A 27,372-nucleotide genomic window follows, 5' to 3' on the forward strand; every position below is an offset into this window, starting at 1 on the left:
AAATGGTAACTCTGGTTCTAGGGCACTTAACATCAGATTTAAAAAGGCAAGAGAATCACATAACATAAATCACTATGTTTCAATGAAATAAATTTTCTTGATGAAAAATCTTCAGCTAAGTCTTGAAAGGTACTTAAGAATCCTGGAGGGCATCTGGAAAAAGCCTCTAAGATCATGAAGTCCAAGCCATTAACCATGCACCACTGTCATGTCCACCACTAAATAATACCCCCAAGTGCCATGTCTAAGCTTTTGGTGAACACCTCCAGGGACAGCAATTCCACCACTATCCCTGGGCAGCCTGTTCCAATGCCTGAGCACTCAGCAAAACCATTTTTCCTAATATCCAATCTAAATCTCCGGTGGTGCAACTTGAAGCAGTTTCCTCTTGTCCTATTGCCCATTATGTGGGACAAGAGACTGACCTCCCACCTGCCTACAATCTCCTTTTGGGCAGTTGTAGAGAACAGTAAGTTTTCCCTGAGCCTCCTTTTCCTGAGGCTAAACAGCTCCACCTCCCTCAGTTGCCCCTCAAAACACTTGTGCTCCAGGCCCTTCACCAGCTTTGTTGTCCTCTTTTGGACACGCTCCAGCTCCATTCCTCCAGCAGGATTTGTTTGATGGTTATCACATTTTCACCCTGGCTCTGCAACTGACCTTCCTCAGATCTTCACTCTGTACCTCCCTCTTCTCCGCTCCCAATGCTCCACAGTGCATGCCTGGCATGCCCTTCAATGCTGATCCAAGCCTCCAAGTTTTCTCTTTCCCTTGTACACCCATCAGAGCCAGGCCTCCCTTTTTCTGCTACTGAGCCACCCCACCAACCTCCAGCCTGCTCTAGATCCAGGCTCCATCTGTGCAGGCTGCTGCTGGGCAGATGGAACTGGGTCCCCACACCAGTCAGCAGAACACCCTAACACCAGCACACCAACCCAGAGAGCATCCATGCAGGACCCTACTGCCACTGCCAGGCCCTGGGAGGACTCATTCCATCCACCACTGCCTCCAGAAAGGAAACTTCCCAGCAGGAACTCAAGGTGATGCAGGGCTAAGGCTCAACACCTCAGGCTTCCCTCATGGCTCAGAGCAGCTCAGCAGAAGCTCAAGGGCTGCTGGAGCATCCAGCTCCTGCACTGCACCAAACCAGTGCAGTGAGAAACTAAAATGCTTTTAGTACTCCCATTTACTTGATGAAAAGAGACAAGAACAAGGCACTGCTGAGAGAGGGGTGGGCACTCAGGGAGAGACAGAAGGAGTGAGAAAAGGGCAGCTCCAAAAAGCAGCACTCACCCCTGAGGATCTGAAATCCCAGGGACTGTGGCAAAAAAATCACAGAGGAACCTAAAGAAAGTACCTGCAGTCTGAAAACAGATGCAAAAAGGAGACTGCTTGGTCACCCCCCTCACAGGGGTTATAGGATCACAGTGGGATAGCTCACACAGCTGGATTGCTGCTAAGGATGAATCCAAGCTCCTGAGAACAAACACACTGGGAAGGTGAGGAATATGGATGACTTAGAGTCCATGCAAAGGGCTGGCTGCAAGACACACTGCTTTGCTTTGAACAAGTGAGTCCAGACATGGGTGAGGATCAGAGGCGAGGTCCAACCTTGATGACTTTGTACCAGGGGCCTGCTACCGACCTCCTGGGAGAAGCCTTTGTTTGAAAGCTGAAGGAAGCTCCATGAATTGGTACTCCAGAGCTCTGGTCCCCACTAGTACTCAAGATGAGAACCACCCTGGTATCTGCAGACAGGGTAATGCATCTGGGCAGGCACAATCCACATTTCCAGTCTGTGTTGATGGTAATTTCTTCGTGCATGTGACTGATGAGTCTTCTGGACTTCTTACAATGGGATGTAAAGGGCAGCTGTAAGATTGGGATTAAAGCTTTGAGAAGTGAGAAAGACAAATAATACAGTTACAAACTGACACTTCAGGGCAGAATTCAACTTAGTTCAGAGTTGTTCTTGGTTAGGATCCCGTGGAAGACTGCTGAGGAAGGGAAAAGAAAGCTTGTGAGAGCTGGCTGGTCTTCAGGAGCAACCACCTCAAAAGCGTGAGAAGCCCATTCCTGAATGCAGAAAGTCAAACAGGAATGGTGGAAGGCCAAAGGGACGAACAGAGAGCACTTTACTCCTGAGTTCAAACACAAGAATGAAGTCTGTGTGTCATTCCTGAATAAACAGCAAGACCAAATCAAGAACCAAGGATCTTTACTGCTTTTCGGTTTTTTAAGACTGAAGAATTACAATTCCATGTTTCTGAATGCATGCATCAGCTTTTTAAATGAGACAAAGATTTGTGTAAGCCACTCAAACTAGCTGTGCCTGACAATGCCCACCACACAATTAATTGGGCACTCCTCTCTTTCTCTCCTCAGGTGCTGGTGGCTGGAATTTCCAAGTGTCCTGTGAGATGACAGCAAACATGACATTGCCTATGCAGCACACATGGACCACGTCTTAATCAGCCAGTCCATAATAATGAACTTTTAGTTTTTCAAATTAGCACAGCCTGCTGCTACTCATACACTGGATTTTAGCTTTCTCCAATTGTAGCTTCCTCACAAGGATAAAGGAAACATTTTCCACTTCCAGAGCCTGATGCAGAAGTGAACTCAGTGCATATCTCCCTGTTCACAAATTAGTCCCAGGAAAGCTATCCCAAAAAGGATGTAATTAATTGCAGTTAAATTTGGGTGATATTGCAGGATCATCAGCCTGCACAAGAAAAGTCACACACTCAAGCTATATGTGCATTATTGTGTTCCCTGACATCTCTTCCTATCTGACCTCCACATTTCCTACAGCCATGGCACAGTGAGTGACTTTCCCGGGGACTTTGGCCTTTCTGGACACTCAAAAGGAACAGAAAGGCATGGAACATTTATCCCAACATCCTGGGAAAACACCGTTTGATCTGAAGGAGAGAATTTTATCTTTCTGCATGATACAGCTGCAATTTTGCAATTCACAGCATCACAAAGTGAATCAACACGAGACTACACCAAAACCAGATCCTGCCCTCTCCTTGCACTGCCTCTGCTCTTGCTGGGCCTTAGTTGAGCCGACCCAACTCTAGAACCCAACAGAATGCAACTGTCCTTTTCTCCTGGATGTGTTTTCTGCCAAATCTGTAAAATGAACCGAGTCTCAGAGAAATCTGGATGAACCCCACAGCTGGTGCAAGGTAAGAAACGGACCTGCAAGCCAAGCCTAAAAAGGGAAGACTACAGAGAGATAGGTTCATATCTCCTTCTCACAGTAAGTGGAACCATGAATGAGCTCAATCCCCCTCCCACAGATTCACTCTTCCTCTTCAGTAAAGACATACCATAAGAGAGCTTTTAGTTTTAATGCCATACTTGAGAGCTTTGGCCTATTAACCTCGGTAGCTGTTATAAGAGAGAACGGGTTTGAAAGACAAAAGAGACTTAATCTACTTGCCGTCCACCAGGATTTTTTCTAGGTGTGGTTATGATCAATCTTCAAACTTTCTATAGAGTGTTTTTCACTCTATATGTCGGTGATCTTCAAACACGATGGGCAGCCATTAGCACCTCTCAGCAGAACAATATCAAATATCAGCGTGGAGAACGACGCAGATCAAGCGTGATGGATGTGAATAGGGTGGAGGAATACAATTTGTGTGCTTCCTGCTGCTTTTGCTCTCCCTATAGCTCCTGGCTTGGAGAACACCCCACCAACAAGAAAACGGATCTGTGTGTTTGGGGTTTTTAAATTTCCAGTCCTGGATTTTTTAAATCTCCAGTCCCAGGCTAGGTTGAGAAAACATAAAAAGGGCATTGTGTCTCATTTTGTATCCTTCATGCTTCTCTACAGAGACTAAATATAATTCAGAGCAGAGGGAGACACCTTAACCACTTACCAAAAACACCCACAATCCAGTCTAGCAAAGTCAGTCATCGCCCCAGAGTTCAGAACTATCCTATCAATAGCTGTGGGATCTATTTTTTTATCTCTGTGGTGAAATACTATTTTTTGCTTGTTCATTTATTGTGTAGTATTCTAGAGCCAAACACACCCCTTGTTCCAAGCCAAATGTGAAATGAAAAGCAGCCTGCCATAGAGCATCCTTCCTGCAGCTCCAGGAGACACTGCCCTAAAATTTACTAAATTCCTAAAATTTCAGCCCATTTCCAGTGGATGGCACCTCCTCTAAGGTTTCTCAGTCAGTGAGAATGTCAGAAACAAGAACTTAACCCACATGTTAATCACAGTTTTTGGGAGCACAACCACATTCTGGCTGTTGCACATGTTCCATTAACTTTGCAATGATTAAGCTTTTTGTGGTACAGCAACAACAGGGAGCTCATGTTTGCTGATACCGTTGGGAATGGCTTTCTCTTCCCATGGCTGGAGAAAGGAAAGTGCTAGAAAGACCTAACCACTGTCAAGGAACCACAAAGCAAATGGTAGAACAAGTGCATGCCCATGGACAACTGTTTTGGGGTATGAGATGTACTCCAAACCTACATTTCACCATGTGCCCACAGATACCTAAATACTGTGGTTGTACCACTGTGGCATCTCCACCCATCCAAAAGTCCTCTCACCGTTTTCCAGACAAGAGTGTTTATACCAGCCTGCTTAGATGCTTTTGAAGTTCAGCACCTAAACTGGCCAGGTCACCATCCAGACATTGACTGCCATGTGCTGTAATTGAGTGCTGAGGGGTGGTATGGAAGAGGAAAAGAAAAACAATCACAAATACTGCTGCTTAAACTGCTGAAAGCAGTCACCAGCACCACTGGCAGGGGGAAAAAAACTCAAGTTTTTCACTCTTACATTTTGCTCCATTTCTTCTCTCTGCTCAGTGCCAGCAAGAGCATTTCTGCTGCTGCACAGTGAACTGAAGTAGAGAACTGATGTGACTGAAAAAAAACGCTGCCATTCTCTACCCTATGTTGACAGCAGACATTTCCAAAGTTTTGTGATGCACATATAATTTAAGCAGATGAAGTAGAGAAATATGTTGCATATTTGAAAGAGAGATGTGCAATGCAGATTTATCTGCTGTTCAGGATCAGTACTGGCACAAACTTTAGAAACTTAATTTCTCCCCTGAGTAAAAGTAAGACCACTCAAACGTCACAGATTTTGCCAAAATCTTTTTTCTGGATCAAAGATATTTCCCCTCAAAAGAAGAAATTTACCTGATAGTTCCTTTCAAATAATGCTGCAAAGGACCTGAAAGGCAAAGGCAGTAGAGCTGAATCCTGCCTTCACTGAAAGAAGTAACAGAAGAGTTGGGTTAACCATAATCTTGCAATATACAACACAAAGTTAATGGAAAATGAGCTAATCAAGGTATCAGAGGACACCAGGCTACACAGGTGAGGCTTTGTCTGTCCTATCTGGAGCAAGAGATAGGATAAAATTCACATGCTATTGTGAATAGCTCCTGAAAAGACATCTTTGCACTGACATGCCCTCTCCAGTGTCAATTTAACAGGTCTGCTTGCTCAAATCATACCTTCATCAGGGCAGGAATATCATCTTATAGTGTTTCTACTTGGAATGAGAAGTGAGGAGAGGAAAGCAATAAAATTTCTGTTATTGAGAGCTTATCACTAAAAACAAGCACAACTCTAACATATTACCAAGCTATTTTGTTTCCTAATAAAGGTTCTTTTCTTCCTCAAAGGAAGTTTGCAACTATGCCAAGCAATTTACAAAAACTACATTGCTTTGTGGACAAATGGAATTATAACTACTCCACGAAGTTTAGTGATCAGTGCCCTACCCACACCACAGAAACCTAACCCTGCTCCAAGAAACCCAGGGATCGCTACAGAGCAGAGCCCTTTGCTCTCCTACTGTGCACTGCCATAAAAAACCACAGTGCAGAGGAACCTTAACACAAAGTTTCATTTTCAAACCTACTAAAATGATACTACTTCATGGGGTACACACTTTAGCAGTGCCTACTTCATCCACAAGAGTCCTTCTATAAACCAGTAAAACTGCAGCGCTCATGCTGCAGCAGAAGAGAACATGGACACACATGGAGCTCCTAATACAGATTTGTTAATGGATGTCCCACTCCACACATCCTTTCCTTATTTACAGACATCACACCCCACTGATGAGAAAGAGAACTGATATTTTTTCTGGGGGGGTCTTTCTTTCTCTGTAGAACACTCCAGGAAGAAGGAAATCACTTTGCTTTTTGCCTGAGCTTGATGATAAAAGACAAGTGACTTTGGAAAAGCTCTAAAAACACCTGATCAGATTTGGGTCTCAGACACTCAAAGAAGTCTGACAGTGAGCAGATGAAGAATACAGGCTCCCTTTCAAGCTGCAATCATCATCATTATATGAATTTAGATATTAATTACTTTAATTCATTTTAGTGGTGTGAGCCAAAGAGTGGCACATGCTAGGAAAACCCACGTGCTCAATGCTTTCCCCAAAAGCAAGATGGATGAAGAACAGTCAGCCAGGGTTTAGTGCTGTCACAGGAGCCCTGTCCCATCCATCTTCTCAGAACATCTTTTGAGGGGCACTGGTCAAAACAGGTTTGAAATTAACCCCTTTGCTAATAAACATCAGCAAGAAAACAGCTCCCTGCTGCAGATGGAAACTGAACCGCACACAGCAGACAGAAAAATCAATTTTGCTCTGCAGTCTGGAACTGAGCTAACAAGCCAAAGCCTGGGCAGGAGAAGCACTCTCCCTTCAGAAACAGAGACTACCTGCACCTGATTAACATCACTCACAGGTGGAAGCCCTCTGCAGGCAGGTAGTTTCCCCTGTGACTAAAGTTAGGCCTTTATTTTTACTCACCAGGATCTGAACTGCACATTTACCCCCTTTCCACCCAGCACTCCCAGTGTTTATGCAGTCCACAGAGCATTCCATCATCTCTCCTGTATTTCCCCTTCCTCTCCTGCATTTTATCTGACTCTGAAACGAAAATGGGGAAGAGGGCGGCAGGTTAGAGGAAAGCCTGCAGAGGATTCCTCCTCCCCAGATTAGGATTTAATTGTATTCCTAGTGAGTCCCTTCTGGTTGCGCTCGGTCTTTCAGATGAATGTTTCATCAATATGATTAGGATCACATCCCTCAGTCTCCTCCAGTTACACAATCGGTTCTGACAGCTCAGAGTATAGTACTCCCTAAAGGAAATATTAGATACCACCCTATCTTTTTATTCAAATCATATTTTGCACTCCACACTTTCAGGCTAATGTCATTCTCCCCTGGATTACATATCTGTGATACGCAGAAAGCACTAAAATCCTTCCAATAAGGATTAGATTAATATTTATATTAGCCATACCCGTATCATTATGATCACGGCTATGAAGAGCTGGGGAAAAGGATCAGTGGGCTACAGAGCTCAGGGGGCTGAGGAATTGGGCTTGAATGTATAATGTAGGATAATAATAATAATAATAATAATAATAATAATAATAATAATAATAATAATAATAATAATAATAATAATAATGTCACAATTTCATGGGGTGGACGGGCATGAGGAAAGCGCCGGCGGGCCCCGTCTTCCTCCTCACCTCATTCGTCCCCGCCTCCACTTTCGACCCAGAGCCGGGACCCGACACCCCGGCAGGGCTGGCCGATGTTCCCCTCGGAAGGGGAATTTCTGGAAGGTAACGGTACCGCAGGAGCCATCGGGGGCCTGTTCCCACTTCGGCGGACACTGCCTCAGAGGCGACCCTGGGCGGGGGCTGTAAAAAATCACCTTTCCGGGGAAAGCCCCCCTCCATTAACGCCGCGCTGCCCTCAGAGAGGAGGAGCTGGGAACAAGCGAGCAGGTGTTAACGAGGCGGCGGCGTTGAGGAAGGTGGGAGCGGAAACTCAGACCGAAAGTAAAACCCCATCCCATTGCTCGAAGAGAAAACATACCGAAATATATCTGTCCCTTCCTCCCCGGAGCGCGGAGGTGGCCGCCCTGAGGAGGAAGGAGCCCTTTCTCCAGTGAGGGTCGGGGCGATGCCGTCGGAAGAAAGAGCTTCGGGGTCGTTTCGTTTTCCGCCCCGGGTGTGAAGCCGCGGCGATAGGGTTTGGGGCGAGCAGCGAGGGGTGAATTTTCGTTGGAAAAAAATTACCAGAAGGTTGTTCTCGACGTGCCAGGTCTTGCTTTAACGAAAACAACACCAAAAACCAGAGTCTTCGGCGAGGAATGGCCTCAATCCATGGGACGAACCCGTCTCCGCTGCCTCTATTGCCCCGCTGGGCGCTTATGCTATTTAAAAATCAGGGCTGCGCACCCAGAGCACCGATCCGCTCCCTCGGCTCAGGGAGGGAATATCCCAGAGAATTGCTAACTCGCGGGGAATGGCCCCAGGTGCGCAGCCCCTTCACGGGGCCGGCGAGGGGGTAAGAGCCGAGCCCCGAGTCGGGCACAGCCTTTGCCCCGCCGGCAGCCGCCGAGGTTCGCATTCTCCCTGACCTAGAACGAAGCTTTCCCTCTCCATCGGGCAGGGCTCGCCCTCCACCTCTCGCCGCACAGCACCGCAGTGGTGTAAACAACTATTATTTATTTCTTTATTTTGCTCTAGACCCGCCGTGCCCGTCCAGCTCGCGTCTCAAACTCGCACGCAGTTTTTTTTTTTTCATGCGAGAGCGTCGGAAGTGGCGGGGCCGGGGCCGTTCCCTCGCAGCGCTCGCTGCCAGGCCGAGGTGGTGCCGCATTTCCCGGCACACGCCCGCCTCACCCGGGGCCGTGGGGCTGCGGAGGAAGGGGCGCTCACCCTCAGGGTGTCCCCCTCCCGCCAAAGCCGCCAGAAAAAGCCCGGCGAGGCGAGGCGGAGCTCTCCGCCCACAGCCCGTTGTTTGTGGCAGTAAATCACATTACGAAGCAAAGTGCAAGGGTAGTTAACTTTATCTTTTGTCAATGTAAACAAATAAAAAGCATTCAGTTCCTTGATCTTTATTTAAACCTGGCGTTGTTTATCGGTGTCATCCTATGAAGATTAATTAGATACCTTTATTCACAATTTGGCGTCTGACACCCCATTTTAGGAATGCATTATAATCACAAGGTGTTAATTGGGGCCAGCCAGGCACTTACGTTTCTATTAAACAGTGTGAGGACTTTTCACAAGTATTAAGTTATTTTTTCACCGTGCGGTGCAAAAATATACAGCTGTTATTAACAGAGCACGGCGGAATCGTGCTGTGTAATCGGTGTTTGCAGGGCGGGTGGGGACGGCCGCATGCTGCCGCACCCCCGCCGGGGACAGGGACAGCCCTTCCCGGGGGCTTTTGCCGGAGGGGATGGCCCCACTGGAAAAAAATTATACATTATATAATATGCTCGGTCTTTAGTCTCTCAAAAATCGCCTCAAGTCCCCATCCCGTTCCAGATGGGGCAGAGGAAGCCTGACAGGACAGCTTGGCACGGCGCAGAGCCGGAGCGTCGCCCGGAGAGGCGAGGCGCTGATCGAAATCTGCCCGGACACCCGCCGCGTCCTGCTCCGGAGGAGAGGGAGCCCCTGCCGGTACCCCCCGACAGCGTTACCTCCACCAGGGACAGCCCCGGCCTGAGCCCTGCGTATATTTGGTTTGCAGCCGGGAATCGTTAACAGCTTAATCCCATTACTGCCTGCATATCCTCAGGAAAGGTCCCGCTGCCGCGGGAGCTGGGATTCAATCGCTCTGCCAGAAGCTTTCCCCTCAGATAAGCGGGCAGGGGAATTTCTTGCCTTGTTCCGGGAAGCAGAGGGGGTGAGAAGGGGGCGGCGGGATGAGGCAAGCCCGGGGTTTGCTGCGGAGGCGGGCTGGGTTCTCAATTCGCTGTCCTCGCCTGTTGCAGAGGCGAGGGACGAGGGGGTGAAACGGGACAGGAGGCCTTCGGATTTTGGAGCAAGCCCAGCTTCTGCAGAAGATGCACAGGAAAATGCAGAGCAACAGCAAAGAGACTTAAAAAAAATTAAAGGAAAAAAAACCCCACACAGCAAGTACCACAGATAAAGTGTCAGTACCGCAAGGTATGGTTAAATATAAATAAATGGCCCATCCCCTAGGATCGTGCTCCCTCCTCCCCTTTCAGGACACCCAGCAGAGGCAAAGATGAGGCAGAGCCATATCGTGTTATGCCTGGCACCACCACATTTATTAAAAATTATTACTATCTACATAGAAAAAAAACCAGTAACAACTTTATTGGGAGGGGAAAAAGTTCGTGGGCCAGTTGCTCTGGGGCAGTTTAAAATGGCTGAAAGTATAGGCAGAATGGGTAAAGTTACATCACTTCCAGTTTCATACAGGGCAGCTGAAAAAGTCACTTGACATACACATAAATAGAAATCTCTTTTTGCCATGTGTCATATGCTAAGTTTGATTAATCAAAAAATGCCTTTTGAACTTCAATACACCACCGGATGTCCTTCCAACTGAACAGCTATAGGTCAACTATTTATACATTATTCGACAATATTCTACAGTGTACCTAGACAAAACACCAAATGTACACTTGGTTTTTGGCCACCTTAATAAGGTTAGGCTTTTGGGATGGAGGCAGGTTTTTTTAATGCAAGTTCTAAGCTAAGAAAAGTCAGATTTGTCATTGTAATCCCGTTGGCAACAAGACCTTCAAGTCAAAATCCTGCCTGGCAAGCAGGCCTTATTTTGGCATTTTCTGCCAAAAGAAAAAGCTGTAGCTGAGCAATATCCAACTCAGCCAACCGTGTGTTGTGGATGGGTTGAAAAAACCAGCTCAGTCTAAAGCAGAACATAGCATTTGTGCATTTCCCTGCAACCCAGTTCCCTTTTATTAAGCAGGGAAGGAAATGAAATTTGGGATCCCACCCCCTCTTTCCTTGCTCAGGAGTGCATAGATTTAATCAGGCCTCTGAGCCAACCCAAACTGTATACTTTAGCGTCTCCAATAAATATGCCACATATTTAGACACTACGAGTACCCCTTACAGCTTCTGCATATGGTTCCTTCTAAAACAAGGGGAAAAAATCTTCCATGGTTTGCTCTTTCCCTACTTTGTTACCTGTAACAGTCAAAAAGCTTTGGCACCTTCTTTAGAATTGCACACAACAACTCAAGGTGGAAGGCAAGAGTCTTTTTGGCAATTGTAATGCAAAAAAAACCCAAGGCCACCCTGAAAAAAAAACCACCAAAAAACCAAAACAGCCAATTGGAATAAAAAAGATGCTCTAAGAACTAGCATAGAAGGCATAGTAGCCCATGCCTTTTGAAGTGTCTTTGTTATAGTCCTCAGCATTAATGTCCTCACATTTCATTGTCGGGGAATTTTCGTTGCTGGAAGTGCTAGGGGAAAGCCGCCTTCTCTTACAAGCGCCTGTGTAGACCCCAGAATCATTTGAATCTAGAGACTTTATAGAGGGTGGAGTCTCTATCCAGGACGAGCCAATTTCTTCTTTCACCTTGTCCTTGGAAAGCTGGTCTTCAGTGAATCCCGGAGGACTCGTTCTCGAGGGCCAAGTTAGTCCTGTAGTCATTTTCCGCTGGTAAGAGCCCCTGCTCCCCCAGCCTGCCATGGATGGGAACGCCGGGTCGGGGTAGTACCCCAGAGCATGGGATGTCTGGAGCGGGAGGGATTTGATGCCATAAGGGAGCAAGGTGCTGTGAGAATACTCTGTCTCGTAGGAGTTCATGTCCAGTTTGTTGGCGCTGGGCTGCTGCACGGGCGTCACGAACCAGCGCTGAGGAGAGCTGGCCACCTCCTCGTTCTGCTGCGGGGACAGCAGGCCATTGCTCTGAGGGACAGTTCTCTCACCGTTGTAAAACCTGGCTGGGGGCAGGTTGTTGACAAACTGTTCTTGGAAGAATGGCTGCACGCTGTATCGGGCACCAGGGACGATCTGGTGGGATCTAGGAGAATCCGTGGGAGATGGAGTTAATCTGTCATTTTCGGAAGCTGTGTACATGCTACAACATAAAAGAGGAATACTGAGTGTTTTTCTTTACAATTCCACTATGACAGTAACACAACACAAAAACACAAACACGAAGAAACTAGGTATTTCTTAATTAGAATCAGAACTATATTTAATTGGATGGTGATTTGTTTTAATCTGATTTAGCAGGCAGTTTTCCTAGGCCACTGTAAATTTTCTACTACTGCTACAAGCAATAGCACAAGTAAGTAGAAAATCATTAGGTAAGAATTCTGCTGACAATTGAAAGAAACTGTTCTGTGGAGCCACCCAATATACTGCTGCCAGTAAAATCTGCAGGCCAGCTGGGTTCTGCCAACACAAATTTCCTACCAAAATTCAGAAGCCAGCAGAAAGACAGGTCATCTAGACAATACACTCTTCAGACATTTTAACATAAGCAAAATCGCCAGTAGAAGTACAGAATAACTGAATAAAGTCCAAAGGAAAAACCCTTCCACAGACATTTCAGGCCACAATCATGCCTCCTAGACTGACACATCTGCAAAAGAAAATAGAGGTATACTTACGAGTCATAGTTGTCTCTGAAGCCTTTTGCAAAAGGATTATGGTCAATTTTGAGCTGTGTAATCTAAAAGTGAAAGCAGAATATATTAACATGAGATGCTGAACCCACAAGTCAATTTTGTTCTTAATTGCAATTTTATACATCGATACTTACATCAGTGTTTTGATATGCTGTAACTGCTATGAACTGCGTTTCAGGAAAAATAAACGTTTGAGTCTTTGAGGAATCATTCAGATCTTCAACACCATCTTCGGTCACTTCCACAATGTGAAGTCGGGGCTGGTACTTATGTAGGGACTGAAGTACTATCATCTAAAGAAACGAAGAAGAGACAACATCTTTAGACAAATTGCATCTAACATTAAAAGACCTATTTTACAGCATGACATTTTTTTCCTGTAAATTGTCATCTCTTGGTTTAGAAATGGAGCAGCTTTAACTGTTATCAGGAGCTGAGTCACAGCTTGCAGCCCTGCTCTACGAAGAGCTATCAGCTACCCTCCCACTTTTTGACCAGCTCCAGGAGATCTATATAGTAGCTAAAACAAAAGTAACTCGCACATCGTATTCCAACATTTTCAACTATTCATACGGCAAAACAAAATAACAAGCTCTATGACCCAGTTCAAGAAGAAACGAGTGACAAGCACAGGGATGTAGGGGCTCGATGAAATGTTGTAAAAGCCCCAAAAGCCCAGGCCTCCCCCGCTGAGCCACCAAGAGCCCCCCAGGCCTCCCTCTCCCTCCTTACCTGCGCGTTGTTGTTGTTAGCACCTTTATTGTTCGTTAGCTTCAGCTTTCCGAAAGAAATCTCCTGCCTCATCCAGTGAGCCCCGGTGTTCGGCGACTCGGGGTGAACGTAAACCTTGTTGCCTGGGGAAGACAAGGCAGTGAAACGCCGCCCAGGCGCGGGGCTTTGTTCCCCGCCCGCGCAGCCCCTCGGCCCCCCGAAGGCCACCCCCACACAGCCCCCGCACATCAACAGCGCTTCGCGGCGCAGAAAGAGCCGCAAGACGATCTTAAGAGAGTAACTCGACCCTCAGCAGGATGCGGGTGTGGGGAAGACCCTCGGGGGGGGCGGGGGAGGTGCGGCAAACTGGGAACCCTTTCCGAGAAACCGTCCCGCGGGGAAAGGGGGCGAGGAGACCCCCGGAACCTGCACCTACCTTGCATGTTATTGTCGGCTTTGCCGCAGGTCACCCACTTGCCCCCCTGGAAACGCCAGTGGTTGGGGTCCGCCAACACCACCTCCACGAAGACGTTGTAGTGGGCCGTGGGGTTGAGACCGGTGATGTTGAAGCTCAGGAAGGGAAACATTCTCCTGGGGAAAGGAGGAAAACCACAAGGCATGGTGAGGCGTACGGGGGAGGGGGCGCGGGCTCCGGCGGATGCTGTAGGCGGCCGTGGAGTGCCCCGTCCGTCCCGGCACCAAAGAGACTAAGGAAGCAAGCGGCGAGCCCCAGCCGACCCCCGCCTTATCTCCGGACCGCCGTGTGTGGGGAAACTGGGGAATAGTTTCTCGGGGAAAACATCCCGCGGCACCACCGACGGACAGAACATGCACCTCCCACCCGGGGGAGCGGGCAAGAGCCGCCCGACACGGAGCGGGCCCGGGGATGCCACCTCCCCCCCCCCCCCCCCATTCCCGACCACCACACCACTTCCCTCCGTTTCCACCATCCCCCGCACCCACTTACCGGCCCTGCTTGGTGATGATCATCTCCGTCTGATGCCGGTGGAACTTGAGCCAGAGGGGCCGGTTGCAGAGGAAGACCTGCGCTCGCATCCCCGGGCCGGCGGCTGGCACCCCCAGCGCCCCGAGTCCGCCGCAGGAGCCCGACGCCGGCGGGTAAGGGCCGTAGAGAGGTCCGCCGCCCGTCGCCTGCCCGTACTGGTATCCGCCGCCGCCTCCGAACTGCGTCCGGCCGCCGGGCGGGCACACGGCGCCCGCGAAGCCGCCCGGGGACAGCACGGAGCCGTAGGGGTAGCGGGGCCCGCCGGGCGGCTGGTAGACGCCGCCGTGCTGCGCCGCCGGCGGGTACGGGAACAGGGCGCAGGGCCCCCCCAGGTCGGCGGCGGGCGGCCCGGGGGACTGCAGGTAGTAGCGCTCGGGGCTCAGGCTGTCCATGGAGTAGCGGGCGGCGGCGGCCGGGGGCAGCTCCTCGTCCCCGCATGGGGTGGCCTTGCGACCGTCCGGCTTGGGAGCGGCGAAGGGCGGCTCGACGGCCTCCGTCTCGCTCAGGATGGCGGGGGCCGCTCCAAACTTCTTGGGCATCTTATCTAGGTCGAGGCGAGGCGGCGATCCCGAACCGGGCGGCCCGCGGGAGCCTCCAGCAGCGCCTGTCCCAGCTCCAGCTCCGGCAGCTCCAGCGGCTCCGGTACGCCCGCCGCCCTCCAGCGGGTAGAAGGGGGCGCCAGGCAGTGACCCCGCCGCCGTCAGCAGCGGCTCACCCAGCTGCATCCTCGATGGGCGGTGCGCTCGAGCTCCCACTCTATCCTGTGCCCACCCCGACCTGCGGCCGCCAAGTGCTACGCTCCGGCACGGCTCGGCCGAGGCAATTTATACCGCGTTTCTCGGGCTGCCGGGGAGGGGCTTGCGCTGGGCTGCCTCACGTCGCCCTCCACCCCCGCCGGCCCATTGGCTGGGCCGCGTGACACTAATTTAATTAGACAGCTACTAATTGGAACAAGTCACCTGTGACTTTGGTGCGCGCCCCGTCCCCTTCCGTGCTCCCCCCCTCGCCCTTCCCGCGGCCGGCTACCCGAGGGGCTCTGGCCCGCTCCGTGCGCCCACGTCGCTCGGACTGAGGGGAGCTCCGCATCACCCCACGGTGGCTGCGGTGGAGGGCCCGGCTCCCCCTCTTCCAAAAAAGAAAAAAAAAAAGACCTTTTACTGAGGTGTCACCGTCCTACCGCTCGGGCGCGTAAGGAAGAATCCGCCGCGCTGAACGAGAGATGGGGACGAAATGGAAAGGTTTGGGTGGGAAAACCGGCATCCGTCAGGTGGGGAGGGGGGCGATCAACCGGGCCGCTGAGACGGGGCGGGGGACGCCGGCCTCCCGCAAACTCTCCGCCGGTCGCCTCGCCGTTCAGACAATTCGGCTTGTGTCTCTGCTGCGTCCAAGAGCCTCCTTCCTCCCGCTCCGCTCCCCGAGCAGCATCCTTATCATGGGGTTAACACGTTTCACCTTATCCGTGGGAAGTGGCGGGTTCGGTTCGCAATTCCAGTTTTCAGGAACTCTGCAGTCGGTTTCTCACAAGCCGCGCTCCCTTTCAGCATCTCCCACCGGGAAGGCAGATTTTTAATTGAGGTGGGTGCCAGATCTGTTTGGCGCTTTCTCTCGGTGCAAATCCCCGAGCCTTTAGCCTCAAAAAGGTAGGGAACAGCGCTTGGGAAGGGGTAGATGCCCGTGTGATTTTGTGGAGCGGGCAAAGCCGCCGTGAAGGATTTGCAGCTACAAATCCACAGCCCCTCGCCCTCTGCTCACCACCGGCCATCTCGCAGGGAGCGCTGCGAACACCTGCCTCCACCTCACGGCTGAATTTTGAACCAGACCCGCTGAGCGGCCAGGATTTCGTTTCCTGACAGAAGGATCCGGCCGGGCCGGAGCAGCCCAGCTCTGCCGCCCTCCACGCCGCCTCGGCCCGGTAGCCCCCGCGCTCCCGCCGGGCCGCGCCGCATCGGGCAGCTGAGATAAATGGCGAAGAGCTGACCGGGGCCGCTGAGAGCCGGGGCCGGGGCGCTGCCTGCGCATCCTGCGCAAGCCGGGCGCCGGCAGGTGCGGGCGGCGGGGCACTGCCGGTGGTGACCGCCGGGGACGGGCAGGACTCATCCCCCACCCCCGGTGAGACCGGGGAAGCGGCCCCTGCTGTGCCCACCTCGGGCTGCGGCCACACAGGTGGGAGCCTGGGCTAGGCTGCTCGCGGCCGGCAATGAAATACCAGCCCTAACCACACGTTCTCTCCGCGATAATGTTTGCCTTAATTTTTGCGTGGATCTCGTTCGACCGAATAAGACAACAAAAATGCGTCGGAAAAGTCCGACGCTCCGGCACGAAGCGGACCAGGCGCTGGAGCCGCGGGGTGCGAAGCGAAGCGGAGCAGAGCTCGGCCGAGCTGCCCTGCTTTGAAAGCAAAACAAGGCGAGGAGCGTCCTGCCGGGCGCTGCCGAGGCCGAGCCGCTGCGCCCCTTGCCGCGGCCGGAGAGCCCGGTGCGGCTCCTCCCGGCGGGGCTGGACCCGGCAGCCCGCTCCCTCGGGCTCTGCCTCTCCCCGGCTAGGGCAGGGACGGAAGGAGATTTTGTAAAACTGCTACGTAGGTTTTAAGGGAGTTCATTGTACGGTCTTACACACTGAAAAGGTCACATTATTTCGAACATTCCTTCGGGTGCCGCGTAGTTCAAGGCTGTTGCGGGGTTTTTTCCCCCAAAACTCAGGTGGTCATGCGTTCATCTGGGCAAGGTAGTAAAGCTTTCGATGTTGCTTAGGTTTCTTGCGGATTGCACCGAGAGGAGCGCATAAAACCTGTGGCTGTCCCGGGAAAGGGAGATTCTTCCGTTTTGGTTCCAAATACGCCTGGGTGCTCTCCCTAACGAACGAAGGATTGATGAATCCTTCTCAAACCTGGGGTTATTTTCAGCTCAGCTCGGGAGAACAGCAGCCTGGCTTCCATCCCTGCCTCGCATTCCGCATCTCCCGCCGAGCCGAGGTTCTGCCGGCGGTGGCGAGGGAGGCTGGGGTCGGGGCTGCCGCCCCGGGAGTCCCGTCGAACCAGACTGCCCGGAGACCTTCAGCGGCGCAGCGGGAGGGAGCCCCGGTAACGCGGGGGCTTCTTCATTCACTCTGCACGCTGAGGGAAAAGCTGTAATTCACCCCCTCCCGAGTCCCGCAAATTAAAGTGAACAGTCACGTTACCAAATTCTTGGTACCCAGTATTTGTCATTCCTATCGCTGCCAATCTGCCGTCCCTGGGAATCAAGGGGGCAACCGGGCGAATGCCCCCCAGCCCCCTACAAGCCGTCTCCGTCCTTACTCCCTGGTCCCGAGCCCTACGGGCTCTGCCCAGGAACTCCGCCGCAAGAACTTGCGGGATGTTTCAGTCCTGTGGGACTGGAGAGTTCTGAATGGGTCTCGCAGCCCTTAGCTGTTACCTTAAAAATAACACTGCAGAAACATCACAGTCTGGCGAAGCAGAAAGGAGCATGTTAGGTTTGTAAATCTACCAAAATAACCTCTAAACCACACACACGAAAGAAAACCCAACCAAAAAAAAAAATTTTTGAAAGAAGACGTAGGTCTTTGAAGGGTTACAGATTATCTTGTTTCGTTGGGCTTTATTCAAATATATTCACGGGGTTTATTCAAGTAAGGAGCATCTCTGGTTCTAAAAAAGCTGTTCTTCTCTAAAAGAAGAGCTTTTTTTTCTGCAGCCCAAGTTACAGCAGTGTCATACTGGACTGAAATATTTAATGCTTTGGTTTTGGGCTGAGATTGAGACCTTTCCTTTTTCATCAGAGTATTGGAAAACATCCTCTGCTTCAACAAATTGCTCGGACTCTTGTGACTGAAACTGTATAACCTGAGCACCCTGCTCAGGAGGGCCTAAGAGGAGAAACTGGAAACAATGGGATATATCAGGCTGTTACTTACATATGTGTGTGTGTGTACATATGGAAATCCATATATCACCATTTATAACCATATATGACCTTTATCCTTATAAATATGGTCTGGATACATACGCACACTCCATTGGATCTATATGGACACTTCAAAAATGTTGCTTATTAGAATGACCTGTCACACTATTCCATTGCTGTATTCTTCTCCTGATGTTCTGCTGCCACCATGGCAGGGTTCACAGGTATTTTCTGAATGCTACATCTGTATAGTTTAAGTGAGGTAATTTTTTCTTTGTTTGATTTTGGTTTAAAAGTAGCTGTAAGTTTCTGGATATCCTCTTCAAATTGTAAGCATCTGGTTCCCAAACGGCTTTAATACTTTCACATTTATGTCCAGCTTGTGCAGAGATTTTGCAGATTTTCTTTCTATTTTCCCAGTAATTCATTCTGTTGGCTTTCCCCCCCCCCCTTCAACTTACACACAGAGTATCACACTGGGCAAATGAAGGAAGACACTTTTCACTTCCACTCTTTCACCATGTTTCAATGGCATTTTTAAAATCACTAAAGCTGGGATTTTTCAGATATGGCCAGTCAAATATTAGTGCTTCCTTTTAAAATTCTTGATACCTTTCTTTTCACAGCCACTGAGTCCTTACAGCACTCAGAATAAAATCAAGGAGATATTACTATGGCTGTGCAAGGCTTGGCATTTCAGCTTGTCGCTGAACTTCAGGAGCTGTTTTTATGAGGAAGCCAGCTACACCCTTTCAGTGCCCAGGGACTTCCTTCTGTCACATGCAGTCAATGTCCGTCTCTTTCATGGGAACGTTAGGAGACTGAATTAACTGAAAATGCTCTTTATCTTCTCATGAAAACAAGTCCTGCTATAGCTGCAAAAAACCATCAAGCCATTTTATTTATGCCAAGTGGGATTTTCAGTGTGCAGACACACAGTCCTGAAGAAACAAGTGTAGCTTAAAATCTACTCTGAGGCTGAGAAAATTGAACCCAAAAGGGTTAAAAAGTAGAGTCAAGTCTTGTTGAAACAGATATTTATATGGACTTTAAATAGTGGGAATCAATAGTCCTACAAAGCCAAAGAACTATTATCTTTAATATTGACCAGGAAAGGTGTCACATTAACAGCAATTTTACCCATTGGTAATGATTCAATTTAGCTGCCACTTTCTTTAAAAAGGCAGCATACAGACATACATATTTTTTAAAAATGGCCGTATGTGGACATAGGCCCCATAATAAAGGCAGGGCTAATTTATAAAAACCAGAGAGTGAACATTAGCCCTCTCCACAGAATAGCCCTTTCCACCCCAGGTATACAAAACAGAAAAAACAGACAGAAGTCAATGAAACAGGACCGGGAAGAAGCAGCTCAGGATTTGAAAATAAACTGGTATTCAAAGCAACTTCATTGGTCACTTCCTTTCTCCCCCTTCAAATAAAATAGCACGTAAAAAAAATCTTTAGCTGTAATTTTAAATTAAATGGAAATGCAATGGTTAGTAAAAAATATTCAAAGTCCGATCCTAGTTGGTAAAATATGGACACACAAGGGTAAACATATTCAATGCTTGAAGTGAATTTTTTACAATGGCTAATTTTGCTAGGTAAGACCACACAACAACTTTCTGTCCTTGGGCCTATGGTACTCTATTGGCTAAAGAAGGAAAAAGAAAGTTTGCTCAAGAAAGTGTAACCTTTTGTAAGGTGAATGTCTTTGTTGCTTTAACAAATATTTAGGAAATCTATAGTAAGGGAGATGGGAAAAGTATTAAATTGTCATTAGCTTAGATGACTTTCCTTGCTCCAAATGGAATTGTAGAAACTTAGTGAAAGAAAGAGACTGAAATTAGGATCAAAACCACAACCATAGCCATGACCAGCATTTAATACTTTTGATATGGCTCATGGCTTGGGCAGGTTCTCACTCTGCTGGGTGAAAAAACATCTGGATGGCCAGGCCCAGAGAGTGGTGGTGGTCTGAGTTACATCCAGCTGGCAGCTGGTCACAAGTGATGTTCCTCAGGGATCAGTGTTGGGCCCGGTCCTGTTTAATACCTGTACTGATGATCTGGATGAGGGGATGAGTGCACACTCAGGCAGTTCATGGATGACACCAAGTTGGGCAGGAGTGTTGAGCTGCTGGAGGGCAGAAAGGCTTTGTAGAGGGATCTGGACATACTGGATCAGTGGTCCAAGGCAAAATGTATGAGGTTCAACAAGGTGAAGTGTCAGGTCCTGCAGCTGGGTCATGAGAACCCCACTGAACACTGCAGGTTTGGGGACAAGCAGCTGGAGAGAAGGAAAGCAGCCCAGTGGAAAAGGACCTGGAGGTGCTGGTCAGCAGCTGGCTGGACATGAACCAGAATGTGCTCAGGTGGCCCATGGCATCCTGGCCTGTATCAGCAGTGGTGTGGCCAGCAGGACCAGGGCAGTGATTGTCTCCCTGTGCTCAGCACTGGTGTGGGCACACCTCAAATCATGAGTTCAGTTTTGGGCCCCTCACTGCAAAAAAGACATTGAGGGGCTGGAGTCAGTCCAGAGAAGGGCAATAAAGCTGTGAAGGATCTGGAACAAAATTTATGCAGAGCAGATGAGGTAGCTGGGGTCATTAACCTGGAGAAAAGGAGGCTCAAAGGGGACCATTCTGCTCTCTACAACTGCCTGTAAGGAGATTGTATCAAGGTGGGGGTCAGGTTCCTCTCTCAGGTAACAAGCAATAGGATGAGAGGAAATGGTCTCAAGTTGTGCCAGAGGATGTTTAGTTTGGATGTTAGGAATAATTTCTTCTCTGGAAGGGTTGTCAAGCATTGGAACAGGCTGCCTAGGGAAGTGGTTGAGTCGTCACCCCTGGAGGGGCTTAATCAACTTATAGGTATGGCAGCTGGGAACACAGTTTAGTGATGGACTTGGCAGTGCTGGGATGGCAGCTGGACTACATTATTTTAGAGAGAGGTCTTTTCCAACCTAAATGATTCTATGATTATTTATGCATAGGGATCTCCAAACAGCTCTTTGTAAATGCTTGCTTTTTCACCCTTCAATAAATTTAGTGAGGGATGCCTAGCACCTTTTCCCTGGTTTTAAAGCAACATTGCCTAATCACATATAGATTTGTGCCCATAACCATCCCGACAGTCACACAATAGAGACGTGAGAACATAACAAGATCCACGTCATGGGTGTGACTGCCCCAGATCTGGGCAGTTTGATCCTATTTGTATTTACAGATCTGTTGCAGACAGTTTTAAAGAGCTAATTTTGGCTTGCTTCTCCTGCTTTGTATGAGAAATGACTATTAAAAAGCCTGGATTCAGCAATCACAGTAATTAAAATTAGCAGCTCAAATCCAGTAGAAAGATGTTTTGCTTTTTTATTTTCTCGCTTTAAAAAGTACAATTTCATCATGTGAAGGCCCTGATAAACTTCATGCTGCTCAGGGCTTATGATGTCAGAGCTATGAAATATTTCCTGCTGGTAACATAATAGCTGAGAAATATGAGTTTTGGAAGGTTTGGGGTTTTGTTTGCTCTCTGTGCATTTGGTATGAGGCGTACAGTGGGAAAACAATTAACTCTAGGGGCTGAAAAAGCGAATAGCAGTGGGCTACAGTGTAATTGCAGAAACAATGAGGAATTTCACCTGGTATTATTTGTGACAGCAATCAAATAGCAAGGCCTAGCAGGGAACCACATATTAAATAACTGCCGTGACGGGCGAGTCCGCTATAAAAATAAGCAGAAAGCAGAACGGGGACGACATATGTACTCTCTGGGAAGGTGAGAAGATAGCTGTAGGGTTCCCCTCCCAGGGAGGTCTCGGGCTTGCTAGCTGCCCGCCCCGGTTCTCATCAGCATCCCACTGCTACCGGGGGCGGGATGGAGCCGGCATCTTCCCTTCCAGCCGCTCCGCACCTTTTCTCGGGGTAACCGGGGCGGGAGGGGAGCCCAGCGGAGGAGGGACCGCCGGGGGACCGTACTCCGAAGGTGCCCCTGCAAGCGGGCGGGGGGTCCGTGGCGGGGCCTGCGGGGCAGCTCCAGCCCCCGCACCGCTGTCCCCGGGCGTTCCCCGGTGCGAGGGCCCGCAGCAGCCGCCGGGATGGGACGGGACGCGATGGGACAGGCCGTGGGTGGCGGGAGCGATCCCGGCCGGGAGCTCTGCCCAAGGCCAGCTCCTCACACGCTGCCCCGCAGGCAGTTTCAGGCTGGGGGGTGGTGGAGGAGGGGGACGAGGGGACACGCTGGCCTTCGCGTCTGTCCCCGGTCTTTTAACCGGCTTCCAAACATCGCTGCCAAATCTTCCGACCTGCGGAACGACCGGGGACACCTCGCCCCCCGCAGCTGCCGCGGGGAATCCCGGCAGAACCTGTGCGGCTCCGCGAGTGAGCTCTGGCGGGGCAGGCGGACATGGCATCCCCATCCCCATCTCCATCCTCATCCCCATCGCTTAGCGCGAGATCCGGCGGGCGATCCGGCCGGATTAACGCCGGGCGCTTTGAAATCCGGGTGCCGCAGTGATCCCGGGTCGGGGTGCTTAGGGCTCCCCTTTCAGTTGTTAATTATCACTAAGCGTTTGTAAGTACCTGCGCTCACAAACCCCAGCGCCTTCAAAACAAGGGCATGCACGCAAATAGCTCCAAAATTACCCATCTGGGTACCGGCAAGACCAAAGGCACAAGCGAGCGGAGTCGTTAGAAAATAATTGAAGCAAATGGGCACTTTCTTTGCCACGTGAATTTCGGCTGGGAATCCCGTTGGCAGGAGCGGCGGTTTCAAAGGTGTCCACACCTGCGGAGCCTGCGCCCGCGGGAGCGCCGAGCCCGGGGGGTCGCCGGGCGGGGGCCAGGGTTGGCCCCCCCGCTCTGTTTAAATGGCCCGGAAAAAAAAAAAAAAAGCCATCAAAACAACTTCCATCAGAAAAAAACATTAGTTAAGAAGGAAACGGCTGTGGACACCCCGGTGGGATATCTCCTGACTCCAGGCAGGAGGGTTCCTGCCATTGGTACCAGTCCTGCAGAATTGCCCGCCCTCCTCGGTTTTGTTTGTTTAGCAGCTGAGATTTAGAATATACACAGCAGAAGGATTTATCTTCCATTATGAAGAAACAAAAAAGATGTGACCTACATCTTCACCCCCGAGCCCACCCAAAACCCCCCACACCCCTTGCAATGGAACCACCACAATTTGCTTTTCGGTGACACAAGGATAATGTGAAGCGAGTGATCCTTGCATCACTTTTCTCCAAATAAGTTCAGTGTGAAGTATAAGCACTGTGTTTTCTATCACTGATGACTGTGTTGATTCCTAACACATTAGTGAAGGAAAATTTTAGCTAGAAGAATTTGAATCTTACAGATGAGTACAGACAAATGAGCAAATGTCACAGAAAACCGTTAAACCATATCACAAATGCATATTCTTTTCATATTGCTTTTTCATTGTCTGGTTTTCTGGGGTTTGTTTATTTTATTTTTACTATTTTTTCCTTTTTCCACTATTCACATCTCAGGCAGTTACTGGCTCTCCTGTTGCTCATGGCTATGGATTGAAGGGCAGAAAATGATGTAACGAATAGGAAAAGTATTTAAATTAAAACACAGTGCTCTTAAGGTACGACCCATTAGAAAATAGCAAGGAACTTGGTCTGAGCAGCCAGACCTTGATGTCCACGTGGTGGTGAGGCCTTGGTAAACATAATGTTATCATGGCACCATTTCTGCCTATTTTACACGTTATTCAGCTCTACTCAGGCTAAAATCCCACCTTCCAGTTTCTCTTATATATAGCCTAAGGTGTAGGGTTTGACAGCTGGGGAACAACAGGGCAGGTAAAATGCAGAGCCTCGGGATGGTGATGGAAAGTAGGGGCCGTATCCTTCCATCCTGCAGATGTCTTCCTAAGGCTGTGTACCTGCTGCCTGCAGGATGGATGTCCTTGTTCCTGAGAGGAATGCCTGCCTCTGCTCCTCCGGATCTCTTCCCAGCCTCTTCTCCTAAATGACACGTGAGAATGAGTCAGAGATAAGCAGTCGGCCCGGGAGGTATCACAACAAAGCTAAGGACACGCTTTTCCTTCGGCCCAGGAAGCTACGGGAGCAGGGGCTGTTTACCCGCGGGGCAGATGGAGGCCACCAGCTGAGCAGAGCACGGGCTTCTCCTCCTCCAGCACTCACCCTCGGAAAAAGGAGTGGGACCCACAGGGTCTGTGCTGTGGTAACAGGAGCGGTCAGGACAGCGAGCAGTGATTAGGAAGTGGCAGAGCCGGACCCAGAGGAACTTTGGCGAGCAGGTTAAGCTGTGTTGTGTTTGCATTTGAGCCATTGGCTGGGTTGGGATACTGGCTTGCTCCTGCCAGGCAAGTGCTCTTAGTATTCAGCCTTCACCATTTATTTCATCACTTCTCTACATGGAGTGTAGTAGATGGGAGGTTCTAAAGGGGTGGATTTTTAGTGCATTGCCTGTCTCTGGGGACTATTTGATGAAAGGTGGATATTGGCAGACCCTGAGTAGAATAAATGCTGTTTAAAAATCCACATTTGAAAAAAATAATAGAAATCTTGCTGCAAAGGTGGAAAACCATCCCATAGGGTAGCCATTACACAAGTTTCAGAAAAAAAGAAAAAAACAAACAAACAAACAAACAAAAAACCACAAAAAAACCCCAACAGAGCAACTGCAAGCCTGCATTTCTCTCTGACAGCAGAACAGCTCTGGAAGTAATTGTCCATTTTGTTTCACCTTTCTCCTCCTGAGGTTTTGGGTCTTGCCTGTCACGTTTCACCATCGACGAGACCTCAATGAGGAGCTGTGGGGTGGGTGGTGCCTGTAGGGAGGGCAGGACCCGCGTGGGGAGCAGCACCAGCACCCGCTGGGGGACACCAGTGGGCACCACTGCGAGCTGCTGTCCCGGTTCGCTGAGCACTCCGCCGGTCCCTGGGGCTCCCCGATTCCGGAGAAAGTGGCCAATTATTTTTCTGTCTGAAAGAGTCTGTGATGTGGCAGAGAATGACAGCTCCAAGGGAGAAAACACCTCTTCATTAAAAAGTGCTGCTAAGCACACTGAATATCCAGATCCCAGCACCCAGTTGCACAAAGGTTAGGATAAGACCCAAGAAATTACGCATTTTCACAAGATATTTTTGTACACACATACACACATACATATATCTGTGTGTACAATGTACATGCAGACACAAATACACACACACACAAATATCTACAGGCTCAGGGTAGATAGATACATTTCAACACAGGGTAGCCAAAATCCTTTAAGTTCCTATTGAGACAAAAACTCCTGCAGAAGTCAAGTTTTGCTATCAGTTTTGATGTGCTAGGAAAAAAACTGAATTAAATTGGTTGGAAGAGAGTCAGCTTCATGGAAGTAAATGATTAGGCATTTGTTGAGGAAAATATTAAACAGAAAAGAGAAAGCAATAATCTCTGTTTTGCACACCTCTCTTTGAAAGACCACGGGAAGAGAGGGCCAGGCTGCTACATTTTGTAGGTTTCATTTTATTTAATTTCATTTTGGTGATTTAATGATTGCAGGAATTAATTTCAATGAATGAGAAAATATTTCTAAAAAATATACAAAACACATATGAATTATGTGACGATGAAGAATTGGGTTTCCTGGTGAGGCACATGGTATTGTAGAAGAGAACCTCTTCTATCCCAAAGAAAGATCAAAATGGAAGCTGCATTTTAACAGCCCTCTTTTTCTTTTCTTTCAGAAATTCTGGAAGGCTGAGAAGAAGGCATTTTAAGGAAAAGGTGGGAAAAAAAGTGGTGACATCCATGGCTACTGCAAGTAAAGCAAGGTAGAAGTAATTGTTTCCACAATGGCTCTGTGGAAGAGTTCAAGCTCCAAGATGAACAGAAGCAGCCCTCAGCCTAAACCTATCTCCCCATGGCCCAGCAGCTTTCCTCAGCCCAGGTCCCTGGCTGCCTGCACTCCTGCACTGAGCTGCCTGGGCTCAGCAGGCTGCTGCCTCTCTCCCCAGTTACCAGCCTGACTCTCCCTTAGCCTGTCCCAGGAGGGTGGCCCAAGTGGGATGCTCAGAGCATCACACCCAGGTTGCTTTGCAGATGAGCCCCACTCCCTCTTGCTCACATGTTTTGGTGAAGCAGGAAACAGACAGAGTGAGGGCAGGGCAGCAGTCGACCCTCCAGTTATGGTTATCCATTTTTTATAGGGGGACATACTGAGATAAACCACCACCAGTTCCATCAAATCTGGGGAAATATTCCAGGTGAACTGTAATCCAGAGGCACAGTGATGAATAAGGAAGGAGACAGATTCCCATATTTGTTGTTCAGAGCTGGGCACTGAGAAAAGTGGAAACCCTGTGCTGACAAAAGGGTTAAACCCCTGTGACTTTGAATATGCTGCTATTTACTGACTTGTCAGAATCACTAAACAATATTTTTCTAACCATTCCTGCAGTTTTGTTTTAAAATTTCCACCTCCATTTGTCCTCTCACCTGACCAGATAACACAATGCCTTCTTCAGCATCCTAAAGAAGGAATCTAATCTGCAGCAAGGCAGAAATACCTGAAATAGAACAAATAACTCCTTCTTCTCATAAACAATTTACAGAACATAACCATTTGTTCTCAATAAAGATTTTAAGCCACAATCACTTATTTTCAGTAGAACTTTAAATTCTACAACAGTGTATCTTTGTTCCCCCGTTGTGATGCAGAGTTGCTGGGGTTGATTCTGTGATATTTATATTTGATTGTTTTCTGTTTTAAATGTGTGCAAACATAACTGCAAATGATAGTTCTTTTCCATGCTTAGCATATTCATCACCTTATCTTCCTCTCAACTTCTTGATTTGCATGCAAGAAATCTGTTGTTAGAGAGAATGCAATCTGCAAGGCAACAAAATCCTGTCCCATGGGGGGAAGGGGTCAAAGTGGTACACGTAGCTCAGATGAAGAGTATGAAGTATGTACAATAACCTGATCCTGCATCATATGAAAGGCCCACAGTCCAAGTGCAGTGTGCCAGGGAGAGAATAACTATTGCAAGAAGCAGTGAGAAGACTCTGGTTGCAGTTCTACCAGGTATTGGCTTTATTGACAGGAGCAGACCATGAAGTCTCCAGTTCCCTGGTGGCTGCCTGCCTACTCTTATGGCTCAGGTCTCTTTCACTCAATCTGTATGAACATTTGGAAGGCTGGGCTGTAAATCAAACTTTGAGGGTAGTTCTACTTAATAATTACCACCTCCCAAAAGAGTGTGATTTTAACCTTGATTTTTTCATTTGGTGATCAGTGCAATCTTACCAAC

The 27,372-nt window shown here is 49.0% G+C and overlaps 1 protein-coding gene across 1 annotated transcript; it reads right to left on the reverse strand.

Moving 5' to 3' along the window:
• Positions 1-10,082: 10,082 nt before the first annotated feature.
• On the reverse strand, positions 10,083-14,895 carry EOMES (eomesodermin). The gene is made up of 6 exons (XM_036406449.1): positions 14,132-14,895; positions 13,601-13,755; positions 13,186-13,307; positions 12,588-12,746; positions 12,436-12,497; positions 10,083-11,897 (listed from the first exon to the last, which is right to left on the reverse strand). The coding sequence occupies exons 1-6, from the start codon at positions 14,893-14,895 to the stop codon at positions 11,162-11,164; spliced, it is 1,998 nt and encodes a 665-aa protein (XP_036262342.1). The 3' UTR covers positions 10,083-11,161.
• Positions 14,896-27,372: the final 12,477 nt, after the last annotated feature.

Source organism: Molothrus ater, chromosome 1, assembly GCF_012460135.2.
Source record: "Molothrus ater isolate BHLD 08-10-18 breed brown headed cowbird chromosome 1, BPBGC_Mater_1.1, whole genome shotgun sequence".
NCBI classification, from domain to species: domain Eukaryota; kingdom Metazoa; phylum Chordata; class Aves; order Passeriformes; family Icteridae; genus Molothrus; species Molothrus ater.